The 27,326-nt window shown below is 41.3% G+C and overlaps 2 protein-coding genes across 2 annotated transcripts in view; one reads left to right on the top strand and one right to left on the bottom strand.

Annotated features, from left to right (window-relative positions):
• The first annotated feature begins 8,088 nt into the window (after positions 1 to 8,088).
• The window catches only part of AOX1 (aldehyde oxidase 1), a 57,441-nt gene continuing 38,203 nt past the window's right edge, over positions 8,089 to 27,326 (top strand). Inside the window, exons 1-11 of the mRNA XM_028121698.2 lie at positions 8,089 to 8,233; positions 9,107 to 9,199; positions 10,214 to 10,365; positions 10,559 to 10,652; positions 11,971 to 12,080; positions 13,077 to 13,261; positions 14,257 to 14,419; positions 15,875 to 15,967; positions 21,778 to 21,947; positions 22,600 to 22,726; positions 25,537 to 25,659. Of these exons, the coding sequence (XP_027977499.2) occupies positions 8,092 to 8,233; positions 9,107 to 9,199; positions 10,214 to 10,365; positions 10,559 to 10,652; positions 11,971 to 12,080; positions 13,077 to 13,261; positions 14,257 to 14,419; positions 15,875 to 15,967; positions 21,778 to 21,947; positions 22,600 to 22,726; positions 25,537 to 25,659 (1,452 nt within the window). The 5' untranslated portion in view covers positions 8,089 to 8,091. The remainder of the gene's footprint in view (positions 8,234 to 9,106; positions 9,200 to 10,213; positions 10,366 to 10,558; positions 10,653 to 11,970; positions 12,081 to 13,076; positions 13,262 to 14,256; positions 14,420 to 15,874; positions 15,968 to 21,777; positions 21,948 to 22,599; positions 22,727 to 25,536; positions 25,660 to 27,326) is intronic.
• On the bottom strand, positions 18,944 to 20,622 carry LOC114223905 (nuclear speckle splicing regulatory protein 1-like). The gene is given in 2 exon segments (XM_088022075.1): positions 18,944 to 20,370; positions 20,373 to 20,622. Coding segments are annotated over 2 exon segments (1,674 nt in total). The 5' UTR covers positions 20,620 to 20,622.

The raw sequence follows: 27,326 nt of genomic DNA, 5'->3' as shown, positions 1-27,326 counted from the left end.
CCACCCAGTCTGAGAAAAGGAGACACCTAGATGAGAAGGATTTTCCAGGGCCTCTTCTCCAATTTTATTGTACAAACAAGTTGCGTGGGGATCTTGTCAAAGTGCAGGTTCTGATTTGGTGGGTCTGGGATAGGACCCAAGATTCTGCATTTCTAAACTTGCTGTGCTTCCAGGAGAGGATCGCCAAGTGTCATGGCACGCAGTGTGGCTTCTGCACCCCTGGGATGGTGATGTCCATCTACACATTGCTGAGGAACCATCCAGAGCCCTCTCTGGAGCAGTTAACTGAGGCCCTTGGTGGTAGGTTATATGTATGTGTGCTTTTGTTTTTAAATAATGGTGACAGTAAGAGGTGATGTTAGACCCTCACTGTGTGCCACATGCTGTAGTAATGCTGTATAAAGGTTGTCTCATTTACTCTTTACTATACCTGTGTAACATAGGCATTGTTACTATACCCATGTTGTAGATGGAGGAACTGAGGTTTAGAGAGAATAACTTAAAAGTTGTACCAGCAATAAGTGGAAGAGTTACTTTGTTCAAATTAGGATTCAGACAAGATCCACACATTGCACTTGGCTGATATATTCCTTTGTGTCTCTTAATTTATAAAAGTCTCCTCCCTGCCTGGGTGGCTCAGTCCATCTTCCCTGTCCCCCAGCTCGTGCTCTCTCTGACGGTCTCGCTCTTTCTCGCAAATAAATAAATAAAATATTTTTTTAAAGAAAAATCTCCTTCCTTTTTTATTGTTTGCTTATTTTTTTAAGATTTTATTTATTTATTTGAGAGAGAGAGAGCACAAGCAGGGGGAGCAGCAGAGGGAGAAGGAGAAGCAGGCTCCCTGCTGAGCAGGGAGCCCAATGCAGGGCTCGATCCCAGGACCCTGGGATCATGACCTGAGCCTGAAGGCAGATGCTTAACTGACTGAGCCACCCAGGAGCCCCTACTTGCTTATTTTTACAAACATTACAAAGCCAGCTTATTCACTTACTCTTGGAAAAGGTCCAGTTTTCTCCACATGCCTCTCTCTCCCATCACTCTCTCCTATGGAGTGAGTGCTCTCAGAATCATATTAGCTATCAGAGGACTCATCATGAATTCAACATGAGATAAAAGAGATTGAGATCTTCTGGTGATACTCATTTCAAATAACCATCTTTCTCCAGTCTAGAGTGATTTTATCAAGTTCAGAAGCTCAGTGTGTGTGTGTGTGGATGGAGGAGGTCTTCATTAATAAGATTCTAAACAATTTTTTAAAATAATTTCACCAAATCCTGGTGAAACTCTCCATGGCTCTGTCTGTCTGTCTCCTGCCTCCCAAGGACCCTATTTCCCTGCCAGAGAACATGAGGTTAAAGCTCATGTGTCTAAGCTCTTCCACACACATGGAAGACCAGAGCAAATGGGAAAATAAAGGAGAGATGCAGCACATAAACTGTCTCTTGCCTGCTTTCCTTTAGATCCTGTTATGCATTTGATCTCATAGCTGTTTATAATGGGAACAAGGGGTTTTCAAATTTGCGGGGAATTTGTAAAGAGTGAGGATTCCTGGGATTAAACCCCAGATAGCTTGCTTCAGTGGCTTTGTTTTTTCAATAAGACCCCAGATTTGGAGGGAGGGGAGTGAATGTGGGCTATGGACCACTGGGAGAGAAACGCTGCCCTAATGATTTATTGTAAATAAATTGTGTGCCCAGTTGTTTCCAAAGTTAAATAATTGCCTTTGCTTCTATAAAATGTCTTTGGTCTATCAACTGAAACTTAGTTTTTGAATGTGCCTGTAGACCAAGTTTTTAGCTTGAAATCATTGTGTTCTTTGAGCACCTATCATAAGCAGAAGATGTAAAACTGCTTAGAGAGAGAAAACACAAATAACTGAGTTGTTCAGCTCTACTTCAGGACTCTCAACCTAATATCCCAAGTTGCTGATGAAAAAAATCAGACTTTTTAGATTATGTAGACTGAAATGTCAAACAGGGCTTTCTTCTTGGATGGAGTCCTTACTTCCATCATGCATTTGGCAGACTGTGCCTCTTTCTACGTTACTTGAGTAATACAGTTGAGTTTTTCTCCTTCAGGTAACCTATGCCGTTGCACTGGATATAGGCCCATAATTGATGCATGCAAGACTTTCTGTAAAGTAAGTAGAAAGGAATACATTTTTTAAAGATTTTATTTATTTATTTATTTGAGAGAGAGAGAGAGAGAGATTGAATGCGGCAGTGGGGAGGGACAGAGGGAGAGGCAGAGAGAATCTTAAGCAGACTCTGCACTGAGTGTGGAGCCCTGTGCGGGGCTTAGTCCCACAACCCTGAGATCACGACCTGAGCCGAAATCAAGAGGTGGATCCTTAACCAGCTGAGCCACCCAGGCGTCCGGAAAGGAACACGTTATTGAGTGTATTTTTTTCTAGTGAAACAAAACGGTAGGGAGTACCAGATGTGATTAAGGGAACAACCATTGTTACGAATACAAGGCCCCTTCTTATCTCAGGCTCTGTGATTGCTGTTTGTTATTTGGTCTTGGGCAGGTGCTTACTCTCATCTCAACATTGAGCTTGCCCTGATAGTCACATAATGAGCACATAAGCACTTTGATATTGGCTGTGGGACATTGTTTCGAGGGTTTTTTCCTGATCTGTTTGGGTCAGGTGCCCTGCCCCCTGCAGCCCTTTGTGCATGCCCCTGTCACAGCAGTGGTTACACCATGGTTTCACTCCCATTTGCTGTCCCATCTCTCCATCAGACAGTGGGCTGCTTGACAGTGGAGGCTGTGCTTCTCCAGGGCTGGTCACCATGCACCGATTGAGTAGCCACTCAGTCACTGTGTGTTGCATGAATAAATGAACAAACAACCTGGGAATGAGGGACAGAAGATTGCCCTTTGGACATTAAATTATGAAATCAATATGTCATAAATAAGAACTGAGTGGTAGTCATAGTAATTGTGAATATATATCATTAGTAATATATTAAATATTATTAATATTGTTAATATTTATAGCTGAGTGCCAGACTTTGTTATAAGATTTTTACATATTTTAACTTGTTGAATAATCACAACTATTCAAATTTTCTCATGAGCTTAGATTTTTTTATTAGAAGTTAGTATGGATATGTTTATATACACTTGGTTCTTTTTCATAACACTTAGCAATATTGATTATACATTATGTTTCAACTGGTAGTCACCTGTTTTATTTAATAGTTAGTAGAGGGGACTTTGCTTCCTGCCTGGAATTTGCATTTCATCTCCAACTTCAGCAACTCACCTCAGAAGACCAGTCCTTCCTGGGCTGGACCAGCTGCTTTTCCACCTAGGTGAGGACCAGTACCAGGCTAGACTCAATAGAGGAGTGACATCAGCAAGATGGTGAAATGGGAGTTTTCTACTCTCTTCTTCCCAAAGAACACCAATTTTGACAATCACTCCTGTGTAAGAGTGACTTATGGAAGTCGAGGAGTCCAGTGGAGAAATCTCATTATACCAGTGGAACAACAAGAACAATAAATCCAAGATTGTAAGCATTGAAGAGAGTGAAAGGAACAGTTTCACTTTATGTGCATCATCCTTCCCCCAAGGTGGCACAGTTCAGTGCCAAGTCAGACCTTCTTGGCTCATGATTTATCCCATGGGGGAATGTGAGAGTATGTGAGTGGGTATCTGGCTTCCCCAGCTGTGTGGACACTGCCAGAGAGGCCCACTTCTTTCTCACCCCATCCAGAATACTGAGGAGTGCTGGGGGCAGGAAAAGGTGGGAGAAGAGCAGCCAGGGCTCTGAGAGGGCATCAAGAGAACATGGATCCTACTAACCATGAGCAACAAGAAAACACGGGAAGATAATTCAGCAAGATCAGGAAAACAATATATGAGCTAAATGAGAAGTTTAACAGAGAGATAGAAATAATAAAAAAGAGGCAAACAGAAATTCTGGAACTGAAGAATACAATAAATGGAATTAGGAACAAGACAAGGATGCCCACTCTCACCACTTCTGTTCAACATAGTACCAGAAGTCCTAGCCAAACAATTAGGCAAAAAAAAGAAATAAAAGGCTCCAAATTGGGGAAAAAGAAGTAAAATTGTGCACATGACATGATTTTATGTATAGAAAACCCTGAAGACTCCACCAAAAAAATTGTTAAAACTAATCAATGAATTCAGTGAGGTTGCAAGATATAAAATCAACATACAAAACTCAGTTGTGTTGCTGTATACTAACAAGCTATCAGAAAGATTAAGAAAACAAATCCTATTTATAATAGCATTGAAAACAATAAAATACTTAGGAATAAACTTAACCAAGGAAGTGGAAGATCTATACACTGAAAACTATAAGACATTGTTGAAAGAAATTGAGGAAGACAGAAATAAATGGAAAGATATCCCATGATCATGGATTGGAAGAAATAATATTATTAAAATGTCCATACTACCAAAACAACCTACAGATTCAATGCAATCCCTAACAAAATTCCATTAGCATTTTTCACATAAATAGAAAAAAAATCCTAAAATTTGCATGTAACCAAAAAAGACCCTAAACAGGTAATACAATTTTGAGAAAAAACAAACTGGATATATCACACATCCTGATTTCAAACTGTTTCACAAAGCTATAACAATTGAAACAATATGGCACCGGCATAAAACAGACCCACAGACCAATGGAACAGAATTGAAAGCCCAGATATAAACTCATGCATATATGGTCAACTGATGTTGACAGGAGTCCAAGAACACAATCGGGAAAGGATAGTCTCTTCAATAAATGGCTTGGGGAAACCTGAATGAATTGTACCCCTACTTTACACCACTCACAAATGAACTCAAAATGTATTAAAGACTTAAATGTAAGACCTGAAACCATAAAACTCCTAGAATAAAACATAGGGGAAAAATTCCTTGACATTGGTCTTGGCAATGATTTTTTGGATATGAAACCAAAAGCACAGGCAACAAAAGGAAAAATAAACAAGTGGTATTATCTCAAACTAAAAATCTTCTGCACAATGAAGGAAACAATAAAATGAAAAGGTGACCTACAAAATGGGAGAAGATATTTGCAAACCATTAAACATAGGGAGTTAACATCCAATTATATAAGGAACTAATGTATCTCAATAGCAAAAAAAAAAGTAATTTGATTAAAAATGGGCAAAGGATCTGAATAGACTTTTTTTAAAAAAGGCATACAGATGGTCAACAGGTACTTGAAGAGTACCCGACAACACTAGTCATCAGGGAATTGCAAATCAAAACCACAGTGAGATACCTCACACCTGTTAGGATGGCTGTTATCAAAATGTCAAAAGTTAAATGTTGGCAAGGATATGAAGAAAAGGGTATCCTTGTATACTGTTCATGGGAATGTAAATTGGTGCAACCACTATGGAAAACAGTATGGAATTTCCTCAAAAAATTAAACATAGAACCACCATAGGATCCAGCAATCCCACTTCTGGGTATATATCTGAAGGAAATGAGATTAGTACCTCTAAGAGATATCTGAACTCCCGTATTCATTGCAACATTATTCACTATGTGGAAATAACCTAAGTTATTCAATAGGTTATAACTTATATATAACTTATAACCTAAGTTATACCATCAACAGATGAATGTACACACACACACACACACACACACACACACACACACACACACAGAGGAATATTATTCAGCCATGAAAAAGTAGGAAATCCTGCCATTTGCAACAGGATGGGTGAATCTGGAGGACATTATGCTAAGTGAAATTAGCCAGATAGAGGAAGACAAATACTGTATGATCTCACTTATACGCAGAAGGTAAAAAAGAAAAAAAGTTGGACTCATAGAAACAGAGTGTAATGGTGGTTGCCAGGGGCAGGGACTGGGAGAATGAGAGATGCTGGTTAAAGGGCACAGGACTTTGGTTATAAGATGAATAAGCTCTGGGTATCTAATTTACAGCACGGTGACTATAGTTAATAACATTGTGTTGTGTACTTGAAATTTGCTGAGAGAGTAGACCTTAATTGTTCTCACAACACACACACACAAGGATGGTAACTATGTGAGATGATGGATGTGTTCCTTAACCTGATTGTGGTAATCATTTAACAAAGTATGCATATATAAAACAATCACATTGTGGGGCGCCTGGGTGGCTCAGTCGTTAAGCGTCTGCCTTCGGCTCAGGTCATGATCCCAGGGTCCTGGGATCGAGTCCTACATCGGGCTCCCTGCTCGGCAGGAAGCCTGCTTCTCCCTCTCCCACTCCCCCTGCTTGTGTTCCTGCTCTCGCTATCTCTCTTTCTCGGTCAAATAAATAAATACAATGTTTAAAAAAAACCAATCATATTGTGCACTTTTTTTTTAAAGATTGTATTTATTTGTAAGAGAGAGAGAGAGCACGAGCAGGGGGAGCGGCAGGCAGAGGGAGAAGCAGGCTTCCCACTGAGCAGGGAGCCCGATGTGGGGCTCAATCCCAGGACTCTGGGATCATGACCTGAGCCGAAGGCAGATGCTTAACTGACTGAGCCACCCAGGAGTCCCCATATTGTGTGCTTTAAATATATAATTTTATTTGTCAGCTATACCTCAAGAAAGCTGAAAAAATACTTAGTAGAATCAGCAACAAATTCTCGATTATTTGTTTTTTCACCCACTAGACTTCTGGCTGCTGTCAAAGTAAAGAAAATGGGGTTTGCTGTCTGGATCAGGGAATAAATGAATTACCAGAACTTGAAGAAGTAGATAAGGTCAGTGAAATGTAAATTTTTTATAAGGCTTTCTCAGGACATGAACAGAACCAACTTACTTTCAGGAAGAATAAATGGCTGCCTAACTTGACTCATTTGATGGATTTCAACATGTACCCCCCCGTTCTCAATCTTCATCCCCCCCCAAAAAAAAATCTGTCTTAACAACTTTATTCTTCATTCCAGATATTATTCTGGTCAAGTACAACTATCCATAGGAGAGAAAACACATTGATCCCTTAATGTCTCTTAGTTTTGTTTTGTTTTGTTTTTTTAAAAAAAAGCTTTTCAAGTCTTTTTTCAAGAGCTAGAAGCAAAGTGAAGACGTTAGGGAAATGGAAGAACTGGCAGAGGGAGAAGTGATAGGTGGCAATTTGGGGAAACACTCTTGTTCTCAGCTGCTGGTGCCTCCTCTGTTTTCCCAGACTGCAAAGAAAATGTTTGCTCAGGAAGTTGAGCTTTGGAGGACCATTGGCATCTGCACTGAGTTGCTAGTAACCAGGTCTGTGTTAGAGCCCTTGACTTAGAACCCAGAGAGTGTGGCTGGCCAGTTGGCTTTTTTTCTGTCTGCTGTATGTCTTTCTTCTTCTGACCTCATTCCACAAAGATTTTAAAGTAGTTAGAGTTGTCTGATGATAATAACTCCTGTTACTTTCTTTTTTTTTTTTTTTAAAGACAAGTGCAAAACTCTTCTCAGAAGAGGAGTTTCTGCCATTGGATCCAACTCAAGAATTGATATTTCCTCCAGAGCTAATGGTAAGGCAAAGTTGAGCTCATTATAGAGGAATTCGTGGTGAGATGTTTAGGAAGGGTATTGTTTATGGATCCTTTCAGAAGGTGATTGATTGGCAAATGCCATCTGCCATTCTTAACCCAAGGTCTAAATAGTATGGGACTAAGGCAGAGATGAGTGAATGAGGGTAGAGCCATCATGAGGGGATAGTTGACTGTTAAAGCAAGAAATTGTATCTATAAGAAAATGTCATCACAACATTTATAAATGTAGATATGTTTTCTACTTCCAGCTTTCTTGAAGTTTATTCTTCCATAGAATGGTTTGACAAAAGTAAGCATATTAAGATATTTTTAAATATTGAAATAAATTCCTTTGAGATATAAAAGCAGCAAAGGTAGATATAGGAGAACAGTCTCCAGAAGGAATAAAATATTTTTATATGTTTAATCTGAACTCTGAGTCCTTAGTAAAGTTTTACTTTTAGGTCACTTTTATTTTATTTTTTAAAAAGATCTCCATTTCCTTTCTCTGTTTCCTATCAAAATGGGGCAGAAACAGGTGAAAATGCTGTCATGAGATGATCTTGAATCCCTCTTGCTGTTTTAACAGATAATGGCTGAGAAACAACCACAAAGGACCAGGATTTTTAGTGGTGATAGAATGACATGGATTTCTCCAACGACCCTGACGGCACTTCTAGAAGCTAAATTCAACTATCCTCAGGCCCCTCTTGTCATGGGGAACACCTCTGTAGGTACGTAGAACCCCAGGGACCTCTTATGAGGGAACTGAGGAAAGGGACTTTGGAGGAAAGAACCTCATATATACATGTTCTCAGGAAAAATAGTCTGAAAAAGCACTTTTAATTGTTTAGACTTGACTTCCTCGGGGTTGCTCAAGAGACTTTCACAACTTCCATGACATAAGTAAATTCCTCTTGCCCAGAATCAGAGCAGTGCATAGAGTTGCGCCCAGGAGATCTGCTTCATAACAACTCAGAAGTAGCAGTTCCAGTGACAGCTGTCTTTTCTTTCCATGTGGCGATTGATCTTGGGCTCATATTTGAAGTTACTCTTTGTTTCCTTTTTCGGTGGTATCTTGATAGATATGAAATGGTTTTCTTACACTGCAGTTACTGGGTCTCTCTATTATGTCTGTTGTGAACTCAGTTTGACTGCCTACTTCTTTGAGGAATCTCCCAGTGTCCTCCCAAAGAGAATTTTGAGTATGCCACAAGTCCTCTCATACTAGTCAGCCAAGACTTCAAGCTGACGAGTTCAAAGTATCCTCCGAGTTCAGTGGAAGTCCATCTGGCTTGTCTCTGGGTGATTTGGCAATGAGCAGACCAATGGAAAGATCTGTAATTTTTATGTATTTAAAGATAATCACTTTTTTTGAGAGAGAGAGAGAGACTGTGTGTGCAGGGGAGGAGGGGCAGAGGGAGAGAGAGAATCTTAAGCAGACTCCACGCCCAGCACGGAGTCCCACCCTGGGCTCAATCTCACAACCCTGAGATCGTGACCTGAACCAAAGCCAAGAGTCAGACACTTAACTGATTGAGCCACCCAGGCACCCAAAGATAATTGCTTTTAATCACAACTTCAAAAATTTTTTTTCTAATCCTTAGGGCCTGATATGAAATTTAAGGGTGTCTTTCACCCAGTTATAATTTCTCCTGATGGAATTGAAGAACTGAATTTTGCAAACTGTTCACATAATGGTGAGTTCTTATGGTCCCTGTTTTCTTAGTTCACATTCATTAATCAATTTATGCCCTTTGTCCAGCAGACAAGCAGAAAAAGAATTATTCCTAATTATAATATACAGAGATTCTCTCCTTATAAAAATGGTAACATTCTGGAGGAGACCCAGGGAAGAATTCTCTATAGTTACATGAAATACTAATTGTCTGAATAGTCTGCTGAAAAACGTTCTATGTCTGCCTTATCAGAGAAATGTAGCAACTGTTCAATGAAGGGTATTGTGCTAAGTCCTGGATAGATGATAAAGATAAATAGAACACAGTCTTTGCTCTCCAGAAGCACAATAGTTAAGAGAGCAGGTTTATGTATTGAGCAGTTTACAGACTGGCTCATCTCTTCCCACAAAGGAAATTGATTTAATGACAATGATGAGAAGTAATATAAATGTGGGTTTGGAGTCTTGCTCTGGAGTCTAATTCTTGACTATTTCGCATATTAGCTGTGAGAACTTAGTTGAGTTCTGAATCTCAGTTTCTTCATCAGTGAAATGGGGCTATTCTCTCAAAGATTTCTTAAGCTTCAAGGAGATTCTGTGAAGCATTCAGCATAGTAAAAACATTTAGCCTACATCACCTTCATCACTACCACCACCTCTGCCTTCATCGCCAGCATCACCAGCATCACCTCCATTAACACTACCACCAGCACCACCTCCATCATCACCTCCATCACCTCTACACCTTCATCACCAACTCCATCACAACCACCACCACCATCACTTCCACCTCCATCACCACCACCATCATCACCAGCCCCATCACCTCCATCACCATCTCCATCACCTCCATCACCACCACCACCATCACCTCCATAATCTCCACCACTGCCTCCATCACCACCACCACCACTACCATCAATAAGCAGAGCAGCAAGTATCCAGGAAAAAGATCCCATGTCTGTAACTTTGGTCTAATGACATTAACAGGTCAGCAGTGATCACACTGCATTAATTATAAATGATTTCACTTCAGAGCTGACCTTAGGTGCTGGCCTCAGCCTGACTCAGGTGAAGTACATCTTGGGTGAAGTAATCCAGAACCTCCCAGAGGAGAAGACACAGATGTACCGAGCTCTCTTGAAGCATTTGGGAACTCTGGCTGGATCTCAGATCAGGAACATGGCTGTATGTGTTTGATGATGGTAAACTCTGGCATACATGTCTTACGTGACTCTCTCTGACAAATCATGACATTCTTTGTTCTTTTAGAACAGACAAAAAATAATAATTCTCCAAAACCTTGCTTAATACTTACTTTATCAATTGTGTTTTTATAATTATATAAAAGGTATTGAAAATAACTCATTATTTTAAAAAGTCTTTAGGGGGCCATATCGTGAGCAGGCACCTAGATTCAGATCTGAATCCCCTCCTGGCCGTGGGCAACTGTACCCTCAACTTGCTATCAAAAAGTAAGTGACAATTCCTTCTTGGAGATTATTAAACCTGTTCCTCTTATCCGTTTTTCCCTCTGGGGAGGCAGGAGGTCCAGTTTTGAAAATGACTATTCTTTGTAATATTAATAATTTTCTCCACCTTTCTGGATGCTGGAAATTTGCCCAGTCTGTTCCTAATTCCATACACTTCCAATGTCTTCATCGCTTTCTTTTGAGGCCGTGTGCTAGGTATTTTCCTGTACTGGTCACCCAACATTGGCCATGCTTTGTTGGTTAGTGTCCTGCTGTGACCTGAGTAGTAGAGAGAACTAAAGTCTGTCGAGAACTACAGAGCCCCTTTGTTGAAGACTTTCTCCAGGTGGTACAGGAGGGTTGTGGCACCCCTGTCATGTTGTGCGCTCATACTTAATTGTTCACGGATGGAAGCCTACAGACCTTTTTTTGTTGAAAATGGTTGGGCTCCATTCTGTGTTTATATGAGTTTTGTTTTTGAACAAAGTCCAGGGCTTTTAATATATTTCTGTTATTCCAACTTGGTTAATAGTTACTGCTAATTGGTCCCTTATAAATCTGTTTTTATTTTCATTTAAAAATATGGACTAGCCTTCTATTACCTGCATTGTTAAATACCTACTCTTCATATCACCTGAACCACAAAATTATCTTAAGGAGGAAGGTTAGTATTTAGAGTTGTATGTTCAAGTAACATCCCTTTAAAACAATCATATGATGAGAAACATATCTTGTGTTGTGAATGTAAACATCAAAAGCTTATTAGCTTTCATCCTAAAGTCATACTACATTATAGCTTTAAGTGGTTCCTCCCCCAATGTATTGACTGGAGAACAGAAATTCTTTAGGTGCTGGAGAAAGATATAAAAAAAATAAGTCAGCACTTCACTAGTATACATTTATTAAAGGCAATTTATTTATTCATTACTGAACGTAGTAGGGTTCCTGGTTATAAACAATACATGTTTGTTGAGTGACTTGATCAGAATATCAAGAGGGATATTATTATCTACTGCCTGCTTACAAAGCTCAGAATGAATTTTGCTGTTTGGGAAGAGGACTGTTCATGTCCTGTTCTATGTGATCTCTGGACTACTCTGCTAGATAGTTTTACTTATAAGCAAGCAAAGAAGCAAACAATAACAACAACACAGTTGGGACCTAGCCACAAGATGCCATTGTAGGGGGAAAGATTTGCTAAGTATAGAAAGAACACTTCTTTTCCCAGACAACCAGTTTCATCAGATATTTGGTAGAATTGTTTCCAAAGTTTTATTGTTTAACAGAACAGATTCCAGGAAAGTGTCATTTCTTTCCACAGAAGGAAAACGACAGGTTCCTTTAAACGAGGAGTTTCTCAGAAGGTGCCCCAGCACAGATCTGAAGCCTGAAGAGGTCTTAATCTCAGTGAACGTACCCCACTCGAGGAAGGTGAGAATGTCCTTTCAGTCTCGTGCTTTTACTGTGAGTCTGAAGCTTGTTAATTCCAACACATGGTGAGTTAAGAAAAGGTGTTGACTATTTATAGGGGAGATTACAGTATTTGTGAGTACTTTTTACTTGTGTTATGCGTTCCCTGATCATTCCTAGAATCAAGAGACCTTTGTCTCAACCATTCTCTGTCTGCCTCTCTGTCTCTGTTTCTGTCTCTACCTAACCCAAACTCTGAAGTTACTTCCCTATAGATGTTTATAAATTCTTTGACCCATAAGGCTTTTCCCTAAAGAAGACTTGAAAATATTCTCTGCCTATATCTTGGGGTTTGAAAGAGGCTTAAAAAAAATGCACTTCCAATAGAACTTAGGGAAAGGAAGGACTTTGGACTCAAAGTGAATTCAGACTCAAGACTGAATCCTGGTTTCAGGATCTGTGACCTGAACTTACTACCAAAGCACTCTGAGGCTTAAATTCCTCATCTATAAAATGGGAATAATCAAGCCTGCCTTGAAGGGTGTAGTAGTTTGCTAGGGCTGCCATCGTAAGGAACCATAGGCTGAGTGGCTTAAACAACAGAACTTTATTTTCTCACAATTCGGAAGGCTAGAAGCCTGATATCAACATGTCAGCAAGATCAGTTTCTTTAAAGGCTTCTCTCCTTGGCTCATAGATGAGCATGTTCTCCCGTGTCTTCCCATGGTTTTCCCTGCTTATGTCCAAATTAACGCTTGTGAGGACACCATCCTGTTAGATGAGAGCCCACCGTAATTACCTCATTTTAATGTAAATACCTCTTTAAAGACAGAGTCTCCAATTACAGTCCCGTTCTGGAGTACTGGGGGTTAGGACTTTAACATAGCAATTTTAGGGGACACGGTGCAGCCCATAACAGAGTGTGACAAGGGCCTGAGAGGCAGTGTACATAAACTGTTTTGTGCGTCGTGGTCACTCACTGTATTTCTGCACATGCCACCTAACTTTCGCCTTTAGTGGGAATTTGTGTCAGGCTTCCGACAAGCCCAGCGGCAACAGAATGCTCTCGCCATCGTCAATTCGGGAATGAGAGTCTTTTTTGGAGAAGGGGGTGGCATCATCAGAGAGTTATCCATCTCCTATGGAGGCGTCGGTCCGACCACTGTCTGTGCCAAGAATTCCTGTCAGGAACTCGCCGGAAGGTACGGCATCCTGTCCTCAGACTCCAAGTACTGCAGCAGCTCTGTGTGTGGTAGCACACAGTTACAAGAAGAAAAAGCCTCACTACCTTCCTATTTAATGGCATGGGATTCCAGTACAATCTCATGATGATTTCCATGTGTCTTGATGAGAGTGAATTCTGAAGTGGGCATCACGTAGTCTGTGTGCGTGCGCGTGCGTGTGTGCGTGCGTGTGCGCGCGTGCGCGCCCGTGCGTGTGTGTGTGCGCGTGTGCGTGTGTGTGACAGAGAGGGCAGAGGGACGGAGAAGGAAAGAGGGAGAGACCCCATCTCCCAATTGTACAGTAGACACAGTAAGCAAAATAAGAAAATACGCATTTTCTACCATGAGAGAATAATTTACCACGATAAAAAATAGACTGTGGGAGTTTGTTTTATAATAAATGGCTAAAGTCATTGCTTACATGACTTTTGTTTCTATAGATAATACTAATAGCTGATATTTCTGGAGCATTTACTGGGTTATCAGTTACCATTTCAAAGGTAAACAAAGGGGAATGGTTAAAAGTATGAACTCAGTCAACCCCAATTAACTATGTGATTGCAGTCAGCTTACTTAACCTTACAGAGCCTTTCCTTCTCTGTCAAAGGGCGATAATCATCCCCACCTCATAGGATTAAATGAGTGAATATATACAAGGTGCTTACAACAGGACCAGGCATGCGGTAAATATTCTAGTGATATAGGGGTCAGTTACTGCTGGGGTAACGACTTAACACAAGTTGTCATTTCTTTCTCATGACATTCCAGGAGGTAAGTTCTACTCTCATTCTACTTTTACTGATGAGGAAGTGGTGGGCCTGGGCCAGACACCTTGAGAGTCAAGGACTGTGATTTGAACGTGGGTTGCCCAGCTGTGGAGCTTTTATTCTTATTCCCTGCATTCCACTGTCATTATTTGTCTCACACACGAGCTGAGCCTGTGAGGTAATGAGTCTTCTCTTTGATTCCCATAGGCCCTGGAATGAAGAGATGCTGGATGCAGCTTGCAGGCTGGTTCTGGACGAAGTTACCCTTCCAGGCTCAGCTCCGGGCGGGAGGGTGGAATTCAAGAGGACTCTCATCATCAGCTTCCTCTTCAAGTTCTACCTGGAAGTGTCACAGATTCTGAAGAGGATGGTAAATGGAACGACCACATTCATGATTTGAACATACTTTCAGTAGAACATCTCTCCCACTTGTTGGGTCACCTTCACGCATTTGACTCTCTTCTCTGGATTCAGCTTCATTTCTCTCACCTATAAGATGATGATGGCAGCCACTCCACAGGTTATTGTGAAATGGATCATCACAGGAAAAGGGCTCAGTAGGTCCCTAGTGCTTCAGAGGTACATGGGAAGACTGCCTTGTAGTCGTCGCCTTGTAGTCGTCTTGGTGATAGTAGTGATCACCCAGGCATTCTTTTACTGGTCTCCCTCGTGCCAAACAGTTACAAGATTGTTGGCTAGGGAGGACACAGCTAAAAGGGTTTCTCTGAATAAATTTTCTGGACCCAAAGGGAACTTGAAGCATACTGGCCTCATTAATCCCATGCTACAACCAGCTGACCAAACTAGACTAGAAGCCAAGAACGGTCTTCATGTGGTATAGAAATATAGAAATGTGGTATAGAAATTAAAGCGGTATGACCCCTTTAATAAAAGTCACAAAGTTTTCTCTTAATATTGCTTCTGAGGGTATTTTTTTATTATAGATGGAGTCAACTAAGAACCAAAAGGGTTATATCCAGTTTCTGAGAATGGAAGATTGACAGTGTATAAGTGACATACTCTCACCAGGCACTCAAAGGAGGAAAAATAAAGTCAACTGTAGACTCTTCAAATTAATAGCAAACTAATACAATTTCTTGGGTAAATCAAGTGATACCACTTAAAGCTTCTACCTTGTAGTCTTTTGCCTTCCATTCAACCTCCTCTAGTCAATATTGCTCTATTAAAAATAGTAGCCTTTGTTGGCTTTAATTTTTATACTAAAATTTTTTAATTGTAAAAAATAATCATTACGTATACTGTTGAAAGTCTTGTATAAAGACCCAGTGATCCATTTCTCTCAGTTCCCAAAAGTGTTCCTCCTAGGGCCCTGGGCAGCTTCCTTCTGTGGAGTTGTGGCAGGCATATAGCCCTCTGCATTTTCCTTCCTCCCCTGTTGACCAGGTGGTGCAACACAGTTTCACATTCCTTCGCAGTGATGTGTTTTGGCTCTCACTTTTTCCGGCTTGAAGATTCTCTTCCTTTCCATTTTATTTACTTAGCTCCTATCTTCCTGTTTTATTAGTTTGTAAGTCCTCAAATCATTTAGGAAAGCATATGAGAGGATCATAAGAAACATAAAGATGTTGCAAGTCAGTGATCTGTATTCAGTTGGTGCTTCATAATGTGTGGTATTAGGTATGGGCCTTCCAGAGCATGTGTCCTGATGGTCAGGGAGCTGTTGCTACCCCCAGGGTTCTGCGCAGAGCAAGTACCTGCTAAATGTTAGACTTCCAAGTAGAGTTCCTTGTTAAGAACCATGGTAGCCTCCCTACCAAGACCATTCGGGCCTATTTTAAATATCTACAACGGTTCTACCTTTCAGGACCCTGTTCACCATCCTAGCCTTGCAGACAAGTATGAGAGTGCTTTAGAAGATCTTCATTCCAGACATCATTGCAGTACATTCAAGTACCAGGTGAGTGGCATTTTTTTTTAATTCAAAGGGCCTGGCCTATAACTCCTTCACCTGGACACTCCACTAACCTCACAGTGATTCTCAAGCTTTCTAAGCTCTAGCTCCCCTTCTGGTGAACTCAGCCTTCCATAGTGTTAATTACAATTTCAAACTTAATGAAAAATTATGAAAAATAAAACTAGCAATGGCAGTTTTTAAAAAAATGTCTTCTTTGATCTTGAAGTTCGTCTGTTTGACTCTGTGGCCTTGTACCACTGACAGGCATGAGCTGGCTAGCCTGCCATACACTTTCTGCCCTTGGCATTGTGGAAGCCAGAGCACAACCAAAGTCACATTCTGTGTCAAGGCTGGGGGGCTGCTTTGATTTCATTTATAGAGGAGCAGGAAACACAGCCCTTGGAGGTTGGTGAAAATGCAGTAATGGTTTTTTAAAAGAGCTACTGATTTACTTTTTTTTTTGAATAAACAATTCTATATGCAGTGGATACATTGTTGAACACTACATCTGAGACTAATGATGTACTGTATGTTGGTTAATTGAATTTAAATTAAAAAACAAGTTTGCTTCCCCAGTCTCTATTCTCCAGGTATCTTTTCTGTGAGTTACATTTAGAGTTTGAATCACACTAAGGTCTAAGAGCTATTCAAGCGCTCCTAATGAAAGCTATTAGAACAGAATTCCTCATGACTTTCAAATGGAGTTTTCCACCACAACATCATAAAAATGCCTCCTGAAGTCATCCTGTTGGTAAACTGGATAAGATTTGATGTGTTTTTCCTTGAAATTATTATCAAGAAGCTTTACCTTGAGAGTTTTATTCAGTCAAGAACATGAGGAGGCTTTTGAAAGCATCAGTTCATTGAATCTATTGCTGGATTTAGTTGTAAAAGCTGGGGACGGTATGTCATAATGAACGTTGCAGTTGGTATATATCTCTTGAGGTTTTAGGTTCAGGATGTTCAAAAATTTAAGGACACCAAACTCCATTGAAAGTGATGATATTGAAAGTTTTAAAAAGCTGCAATCTTTCCTGGTATTCTGCAAAATATGGAAGCTGCAACCTTCAGCTTATGAATACCCTAACCTTACCTTCACGATGGAATAAACCTCTGAAAGGAACAACAACAACAAATTAATGGGCATTCAAATCATCCATAGAAAAGTGACAATCTTCACACAGTAGATAGTCAAAAAAGGGAGCTTGTTATTATAGAGTGCAAGGCCGAATTTTGGAAGCAGTTTATCTCCCACAGAGATGAGTTTTCTTTTTGTTTTCCTGTGGTTTTTTTACACACACACAAATATCTGCATTGCTAGAGCATCTTCAGCTCTCATGACAAACATTTCTCCCCAAATCAGTTCATTTCCTTTGAAAGTATTTTGACACCGTTTCAGGAGATCACCATTTTGAAGAGACAAATTCATTCCTCTGTGGTCCCTTCAGCCACATAACAAGCAGAAATAAGGAGTCGGGTACAGCCTCTTTCACTGGTAGATTCACCCCAACTAACTACCAAAAAAAAAAAAAAGTATATCTTCAGCTAAAATAATCAGCTGCATTTTTTATTATAGACTAGTAAAAAGATATATTTTGGGATTTTTCTTCAATCTTTTCTCAGGCCTCACCTAGCAGGATTTCAAAAGGCCTTTTTTTTCAATGCTATGTTGTGTTTCATTATTGACAATAAAAAGTATTATGTTGTAGAAAACTCCCAGAGCCTTCACAGGTACTTAAGGATGTGTTTCCTTAATGTTTAAGCTTATGAATTACCTGGAATTTTGCTCTTCAGGATGGAAAAAAAATCCCTTAGGATTAAAAAAAAAAAAATGTGGGTGATTTTTTACTCAAATGTTCAAGTTGCAAGCCCGCCACAGAACCCTAGCATGACACGTTGTGGGTATTTACAGAGGGAGTTGATCCTCACCATCTGGAACACAAAAAACCATACTTGATGGAGCACTCATAACATTTTTTTTTCTCTTGATCACCATCTCAGCTTCTCAAAGGAGAGAGACCAAAGGCCTGCTGAGAGCATTTGGTCCTGAGGACAGAGCAATGAGCTGTGTCACTGGGGCTGGTGTATGTGGGAGCTGCTTCAGATCCCCTTCCATCCCCATATGTAAAATTTCCTCTCAGTTTCCCTCTTTGCCTACATTCATGGCCTAATGTCTATCTTTATTTAACGGTGTCTGGGTCAAGTCCTAAATTATTTTTCTTCATAATCTTCTGCTTTCTAGTTGTGCATTATGTTCTAGTAACTAAAAAATTGAAGTTTACGTTTAAATGAAACAAATATGGACACTAAAAGTATGCCTATGGGTAAGTGTATATTTTACTGTAAAACAGTAAATTTTGTGTGAGAAAGGAGTAAGTTCATAGCATCCACACATGTGTCGTGTACCAAGTTAATTTTAGAAATCACTCTACTTTCTGCATATAGTTGTCAGTCAACATTTGGCTGATATTTTTATTTTATTTATTTTTTTTAATTAAAAGATTTTATTTATTTATTTGACAGAGAGAGACAGTGAGAGAGGGAACACAAGTAGGGGGAGTGGGAGAGGGAGAAGCAGGCTTCCCGCGGAGCAGAGAGCCCGATGAGGGGCTTGATCCGACCACCCTGGGATCATGACCCGAGCCGAAGGCAGACGCTTAAAGACTGAGCCACCCAGGAGCCCCTCAAATCCATATTTTTATCTAGAATACAGTATTTATAAGCCTAACACCTCCCTGCAACAAAACCAACATTATTAGGGGAGTTGTTTGAATTATTTTTTAATGGCTACAGTGGAGCCCATTTTCCTCATTAAAAGAAAAAAGGACTTATTTTTTACTTAAACCAAAAATGAATTCTGAAAATATATTAAAAAACACCCTCCCAACCACTGTTAACACACTCCTTTGTGCCTTCACACAGCATGGTCAAGGAGTTACAATTTTTGTGCTTCCACAGGTCTTTCTATTTGGGCAGTTATCAGTCGTCTTCTTTCTCAATATATGTCTTTGCATTAACCCGTGCCATTTGCCTGGCCAGGTACCTGTCTCTAGCCGACATTACAGTCTCTTCATTGCTTCGCTTTGCGAACTTGTTCCCCACCTCACGTGGTCTCTCTTGTTCTCTGCCCATCTCTTGGCCTCCCTCCGTGAGTATGTGTTTTGCTCCCAGGGATGTTTCAGAACTGGTGGGTTTTTCTGGGTTTCTTTCTTTGTCCTTTTCCATATTTCTCATTTTATTGGATCTTTCCCAGTCAAGAAACCTATCCTTTGCCCTAGAATTTGGGCTGCTTTCTTTTTTGTCTCGGCTTCTTTCCGAAGACTGAACACTTATTTCTCGTTCTCGATCTCTGTACTTACCACTGTTTTCATTTCTTTCTTTCCTTGCTTTCATACGCTCTTCCTTTTCTTTGCTTTTCTCTTCCTTCTCTCCTCCTTTCTCACTGTGTCGGTCATGATCATTCCGTGGTCTATCTCTTTCTTGTTCTCTTGGGGAGTATTTCTCCCTGTCTTTCTCCCTTTTCCAATCTCTGTCATTTCTTTCTCTTTGGTCTCTTCCCCTCAGTTTATCTTCGTGTTCATGCCTCTTCCAGTGAGAAGCTCTGTGACTGACCTCTCTGTGCCTCTGAGAATCCTTCTTTTCTTTTCGGAAACCACGGTCAGTGTAATAGTTCTCATGATCCCTGGATTGTCTCCCTTGGTGCTGATCTTCCCTTTTCTCCTGAACTCCTGACTTGGACCTTTTTGTGTGGCATTTGGTACCATGCTCTCTTTCTTCACTAGAAGACCGTGAGTGTGCTTGATTTCTCTGATGCTTGGAGTCACTCTCGGAGGTCTCTGTGACCTTTTTCATTCTGCAGTTCACTTTATTATTTTCTTCCATTTCATCATCCTCACTATGAGCATAAAAGTCACAGTCTGCATCTGGGTTTTCCTCTGCTTGCACGACAGTTTGGAGACTGCATTTCTCACGTGGTATTCTGTTCTCCGAACTTACTTCACCAGAATAACCCCTTGATTTCTCTTCCTTTATCCCAGACCTGGCTTCACGAAAGCTGCATGTAGGTACTTCCTCTTCACCAACTGCTTGATTTAATAGGTGTCTATAAAATCCACTGAGATCTTTCTGCTTGGTTATGTCCAAACGTGCTTCGAGTGCAGCAGCCCTTTTTTCTCTTTCTTCCTCTTCAGCTCTCTCTTGCAGTTTTTTCTTATAGGCAGATGTTACAAATGCCTCCTTATCATCAAATTCTCCCTTCTCCATTTCTCTTTCTCTCTGTATTTTTTTTTCCATTCTCTTTTCCTGTTCCTTTTTTCTGATCTCAACTGCTTTTAGTAGGTTTTGAATATACTTGGGCTTTTGGTCTTTTCCCAAAAGCAATTTGGGATTATTTTCCTCCTTTTTTTCTGCATTTCATCATAAATACTGTCATATTCATATACAGTGGAATCTTCTGCCAGGGCCTTCTGGATTTCTAGTTTGGTCTGTTTCATTGCTTGCTTCTTAGCAGCTTCCCTCTGAAGGCTTTCACTCACGGAGGTCTCATCATCATCATCAGAATCATTCCCAAACACTGATGGTTTTTGCAAAACAGGGTGCAACTGCTGTGCTTTCTTTGGCAAAATAAGCCCATACTGCCTGCCCGGAATCGCCATCTTGCTCCCATCTCCTGGCTGATATTTTACTGTCATTTATATTATGAAGACAGTAGGTTTTTATTTTTTCCCAATAACCAGTAAAAATGCTGAACATGTTTTCAAATACATGTGCCACTCTCCTTTGCCATCTTGATGCTCTAGGCCTGCCCCCTGCCTGGACAGCCTCTGGTCTCTCAAGCCAAAGATTTATTTTTTGAGTCCTTCAAGTAGGTTGGCAGTGAACCAGGACCACTCTTCTTGAGTCCCATGAGCAGCAGAGGGCATCGGAGAAGTATTTCAGTTATCTTCATCCTGGAATTTCCACCACCCACACTCTCATCACCAGCCCCCTTAGCAGCCATAGCCTTCATGCTGGGCTCCAAGCTTGGTCTCTGTCCTATCCCTTAACCCCTCTTTCTTCATACGTCCAGGTCTTCTCCCAATAACCAGCCAACTAGGAAAGCTAACAACTCTCATATTTGAAATACTGGGGAAGACATCATGTTTCTTAATGTCCGCTTTGGTTAATGAAACATATTTAAGGTATTTAAAGAACCAGTAGCAAGACATTTTATTCCATGGGTCTCTAAGAAAGAGTAACATTAGTAAATCATTCCTCAAAATGCAGGTCCGTTTGTCTTCATTCTTTATCAGATTGTCTAAGTTACGAGTTTTACCAATTATTTCTTAACTTCCTCACTTGGAATAGAGCATGACAGCATGCCCTCAATATTTTATAAAACATAGTCATGATATCATCATGCTCTTCTGAAAAACGTTATATATGCCATTGCTTAGATACAATGGTAAAATAATTTTGATAATAAAATTGAAAGAAATATGGGAGCATTAACAAGATATAATTTTACATTTTTAGGAAGAAATATTTATATTCATTTACTTACATAAATGGAATTTGCATTAGAGATATTTGTGTTCTATATTTAGAAAAAGGAGGAAAAAAGTAAGAACAATATCATGACTATACATCCCAGTTTGCCTACTCTATTACTGAAATAGGCTTATTGTCCTGGTGTTATTATTAAACAGTGACTATTTTCAGTTTCAAAAGTGTTCTGGCTTGGATGTAAATTGCATAGCTACCTTCTTATGGGAGATGTGCATAATATTACAAAAATGATTATAAAAATGATATGTTGGTTACTGATTAAACAGAGTCCAGACTCAAAGCAGCTTCCTCAAGACCCAATTGGCCATCCTATCATGCATCTGTCTGGTATTAAACATGCCACGGGTGAAGCCATCTACTGTGATGACATGCCTACAGTGGACCGGGAACTTTTCTTGTCTTTTGTAACAAGTTCAAGAGCTCATGCTAAGATTGTGTAAGTGATGAAGTTCCTAATTAGATATTAATTATTGCCTTTTCGTCCAACTCACATAAGTGATAAGTAATGGTACAAAGAGGATAGGCTATTTGTTGGCAATATCCATTGCAGATTAGAAGGGAAATTAGATCAAAATGTAGGATTTACTACAATTTGTCCCTCCAGATACAGTTGGCCCTTGAACAACACGGGTTTGAACTGTGCAGGTCTGCTTGTGTGTGGGTTTTTTTTTTTTTAATGGTAGTACTATGAAAACATTTTCTTTTTTCCAGATTATTGTAAAAAAAATACAGTATATAAGACATATAACATGTAAAATAGGTGTTCATTCACTGTTGATGTTATTAATAAGGCTTCTGGTCAATAGTAGGCTATTAGTAGTTACATTTTGGAGGAATAAAGGTTGTATGCAGATTTTCAACTGTGTAGGGGATCAGTATCCCTAACCCCTGCATTGCTCAAAGTCAGCTTCATTCAAGTTCAAGTAATAGCTTCATTGTCCCAGGAATTTGTTACCATGGTCTGGCAAGAACTATTAGAGCTGGGTGTATCTTACCACTCGAATATCTTATTCTCCAATTAAGCATGTTCTCCATGGTCTTCAGGCTGGGGGCTTCTCTGAGGACCTGCTCTGTGTGTTCTCATCTAGGTCTATTGATTTGTCAGAAGCTCTCAGCCTACCTGGCGTGGTGGACATTGTGACTGAGGAACATCTTCATGGCGTAAACTCCTTCTGCATTTTAACCAAACAGGAGGAACTTCTGAGGACAGAGGAGGTACGGCATTTTTGCTTTCTGTTTCAAAAATAATTTCCTCAGTTAATGGCATTGCCTGTTTTCTTAAAGATGGCTTCAAGTTTGGCACATCATAAAGGATTCCAATAATTCTTTGAAACACCATATTCTAATGGTGAATGAACTCAAATATATTCATTTTCCACATAAGAAAAGAAGTTGACTAGCTCTATAAAAGATGCTTGGTGTTTTCCTATTTTCTAGTAGTAATCTTACTACTAGAGAGGAAGGGGCAGAGGGAGAGAGAAAAGAGAGGAATCTTAAGCAGACTCCACACCCAGCACGGAGCTCAATGTGGGGCTCAATCTCATGACCCTGAGATCAGGACCTGAGCCGAAACCAAGAGTTGGAAGCTTAACTGACTGAGCCACCCAGGCGCCCCTTTTCTTATCCTTTAATACGAGAATTCTGTCTCCCTTTCTGAACTTGGTCTGACTCATTCGTGTATACTGCCTGGTATTCAAGAGGCATTTTTAAGTGAGCATCTAATGTGGCTGGCCACCATAGCTGAATAAGACCCAGGTGGTCCTTACCCTTACAGAGCTTAAAGTCCAGAGGAGGTGAAGCGGACCTTTAATGCACTTCAACTTTGTATTAAGCTTACTTATTTATTCCTTTGTCTTATGTATCTCCCCTACCTAATAAAAGTCCTTGAGTGAGACCCTATGTTTGATTCATTTGCATAGTCCTCACACTGCTTCCCCTGTAGCAGGGTAGAGGAACAGTGATAGCACTGTGGCCATTTAAAAGTTGCAGATGATTCAAAATGATTTGGCTATTGTGACTTAAGTTTTCAGAAAATGCAACAAGGGCAGTGTTCAGCAGGTTTTCTGCCTAACTCAGGCTTCTCAGTTCAGTGTTGACACCAAAGAGCTTCCTCCTGTAACAGAGTCCCTACTTCTGGCTCTTGCTGGCTGATATAGTTGATAAAAATGAAATCTTGATGACTGAGGCAGGGCTGTGTGGGGCTTGCGGAAGACAGTGAGAATTTGCCAAATGTTAATTAAACAAGCAAAACCTTTCTGAGCTGCACGATAGTACTTCCGCTGGGAGGTGTGCCGATGTTGATGATGAGCATCTCAGGGGCACATCTGTGTGCCAGGTCACTGGGGCAAACCCAGACATCTTGCAGAGTGGAGCGTGGAACCATCGTGAATGCCTTTGTTAGTTTAATTCCTTTTTAAAGTTAGGCCTTTAAAAAAATCTTTTCACTATAGGGTGGCTCAGTCATTAAGCGTCTGCCTTCAGCCCTGGTCATGATCCCAGGGTCCTGGGATTGAGCCCCGTGTGGGGCTCCCTGCTCAGCGGGAAGCCTGCTTCTCACTCTCCCACTCCCCCTGCTTGTGTTCCCTCTCTCGCTGTGTCTCTCTCTGTCAAATAAATAAATAAAATCTTTTTAAAAAATCTTTCACTGTAGAACTTTTAAACATACATAAAAATAGAGAATAGTACGATGAATCCCCATAGACCCATCCCCCAGCTTCAACAATTGTCAACATTTCAGCTTTCCTCTTCACTTATCTCCCCACTGTCCCCACCCATCCACACCCAGCAAACATACTTTTGTGTGTGGGTGTGGGTGTGCGTGCCCGCACGTATGCTAGATTTAACTTTTTTACTACCACAGTTTTTTCTGATGACAAAACTATGTGCTCATCGTAGAAAAGATTTAATAGTTTAAAGTCAGTTTTAAAATGAGTGATTAAATTTGAATTGTGATCATGGTTTAAGGTGAGAGAGAACGGAGCAGTCATGGTGAATTCTTCCAGTCCTATTTTCCCTTTCTGGAGCCTTATTTTTTGTTCCCATCAATTTTCTGCCTGTGTGAACTCCTTAGGCCCCTGCGCCCCCTGCAGGTGAAACGATGAAGCGGATGCTCTCTGCTTGCTTATGTCTTGGCTAGTTACAGGCTCAGTGTCTTCAGGACGAGCCTGTGCGCCACCAAGGTTTGGGACAGAGATTTGCTCACTAACAGTGTTGTGTTTTCCTTTTCTCCCTCCGTCGTGTCTGATGAGATGGGCTATGACCTTCAGGTCCTCCCTTTCCAGAAGCTTCCTCCCAGGATGGCCCTGATCCTGGTGGCAGCCACAGGTCAAGCCAAGTGACTGGCTCTCCTCGGGCCCCGCCCCCACCCTCGGGCCCCAGTGCGTTGGCCTGGAGCCTGAGTCTGCTGTGTAACAGTCACTCCTGCCCCTCGTCAGCCACTTCTGCCAGGGAAGGCAGCACAAAGACCTGAGCTCCCCTGGAGCCTGGGTGTTGGTGCCCACCCACACAGGGCGAAAAGAAACCGCTCAAAGAGGCGGACCCCTCCAGATTGGTAGGGAGTGGTTTGGATAAGAAAGGGAACTTCTGAGGCTTATCTTAGGCAGCCACAAGACTAGTAGATCTCTGCACCCATCTGCCAGTTTGTATGTGTGGGGGCCTTAACTGGGCCATCCAGATGGTCTGTACCACACCTTACTCTAAGGCTCCATCCTTGAAACAGTTCCTAGTGTGGAAACCGTACAGTCTTAAGGACAGGGAAGGAGTGAGGAGCCTCCATTTGCCTGCATCAAGCTCAAGGGTCAGCCAGGGATCACGTCTTGTCAGTGGCCTCCTCCAGCACTAGGGTCAGCAGGGCAGCTCTGACAAATGTGCTTTCTCACCAGGGCCTTTGTAACAGCTGCACTGCACATGTGAAGGGGCTCTGTACTGTATGTCTGGCTCTGTGCTAGCGGGGAGGAGGAAAAGGAATGAAAGGCGGGGGCCTGGCACCTGCGCTCCCTGAGCACAGAAGTCTGTCTGTGTTGTAGGTGTCCTGTGTGGGCCAGCTCATCTGCGCCGTGATCGCAGAGTCCGAGCTTCAGGCAAAGCGAGCGGCTCAGCGAGTGAAGGTTGTCTACCAAGATTTGCAGCCACTGATCCTGACAATCGAGGTAATGAGTGCAAGGGTGGGGTCAGAAGAGCACATTTCCCCAGGGGAGCCGTTAAAATGCTTTTCGCCTACAGTGACAGGAAAGAAAATCTGACTCCAAGTGATGTGCAATACTTAGGGGCTTTGTTGGCCCTGGACTGTATCAGTGTTGGCAAAGAACCTGGTTTTGTGCCTCTCCTCTCTGCTGCCCACAGTCCACGCCTTAGCCCCTGCAGTCACAAGATGGCAGCCAGGAGCTTCTTGTCCATGTCCAGGGAGGAGAGAGCAGCATTGTCCCAGCATTCCAGGCTCCAGTCCTGAGATCCAGCCTTATCAGGCCACTGAGGTCACACACCCATCTCTGAATGAATGATTAGCCAGAGGAATGGCGGACCTGTTGGTTATTGCCGGGGGGCGGGGGTTAGATTTCTTTTGAAGTGTATGGGCCACAGTGGGGTAGGAGGGGATGGAGACGTAAAAAGAAATCTGATCCCTGAAGGGGACTGGTGAGAGGAGTGCTGCATGGGCAGGCAGCAGTGTCCGGGACCCTGGGTTCACCGGCACCCGGACTTTGTTGGGGGCGTGCAGGAATCAGCAAGATGCTCTGTGCAGCAAATACTAGAGACACTCTTTAGATTCTTCAGTGCATATCTTAAGTGAGTATGAGGAATAGAATCCTGTGATGCCTGTCGGTATTTTGACCACTTACACCAATTGGAGAATTGCATTTTCTATCCTGTTTTTTTAGAAAGAAGTTAGAGATTTATAGAGATTATAAGACTCATCTCCATGAAATGATAGGTGTTCTTCTGCATCCATTTCATTGGTTCTTATAATTTACTAAATAATGAAAGCATGCACGTTGGGAAAGCAGCATGAATAGATTAGATTCAGCACAGACAGACTCCATGGACTCTGGGAATACATTACCTTCACAACAAAATGAATCAGCTGTTCTCTAGGTGACTAGCGTGCCCTCTGGCAGAGAATGAGAAACTGACTTGGCTCAGACTAGTGTCTCCAGAAGAACTTGGCTTTGGTGTGTTTCCTATCATGCTGCTTTATTCCTAGAAACATAGCATTTGTTTCTGGACAGTGTTCTCAGTGTTTTAAAAGTAAAATAAAATCATGTCAAGAAGACAAACATACAGAAATTAAGCTGGAGTCAAGGAGTGATAAAGCTTCCCCAATTTTCCTGGCCGGTTTCAGATTCCAATGTTCTCTTCCCTTTTTAGTCAGATGTTGCCTGCTGCATTTGCCTGCTTTATACACTCAGTCCCCAGCATTCTGTTTTAGAGGTGCTTCTAACTAAGAAATAATTCCTTAATTACTTTTCATAAGAAAGTATTTACATGATACTTCATCAAAATTTTGTTTACAGTCCTTTGCCCAGTACTGGTGGCTAAGTGTCTTCTCTTCCCTGCCCCCACCTGCCAGCCAAATGAATTTCCAAACAAGTAAACAGATGCCACCGTTCTCCTCACCTGCCCTCACTCCACCTGGCAGATCCTCAGTTGTTTGCCAGAAAATACCAGCCTCAAACACCGAACTTTGACACGTGGAGGAGAGCTACCTCACATTTTTCATCAGAGTTCAAGCTCTCCAAGGTCAGTCAACTGGATCAGAGTAGATTTAATCAAAATCTTTAGCAGGGAAATGTGCCCAGCTCTGTACACATTACAGTTTTTT

This window comes from Eumetopias jubatus, unplaced genomic scaffold (genome assembly GCF_037043125.1).
Source record: "Eumetopias jubatus isolate StellerSeaLion01/CBP00866 unplaced genomic scaffold, mEumJub1_p1.0 scaffold_3, whole genome shotgun sequence".
In the NCBI taxonomy this organism is placed as follows: domain Eukaryota; kingdom Metazoa; phylum Chordata; class Mammalia; order Carnivora; family Otariidae; genus Eumetopias; species Eumetopias jubatus.
Note: the sequence above shows the minus strand (reverse complement) of the source record. Positions and strands in the feature narration are given on the sequence as shown.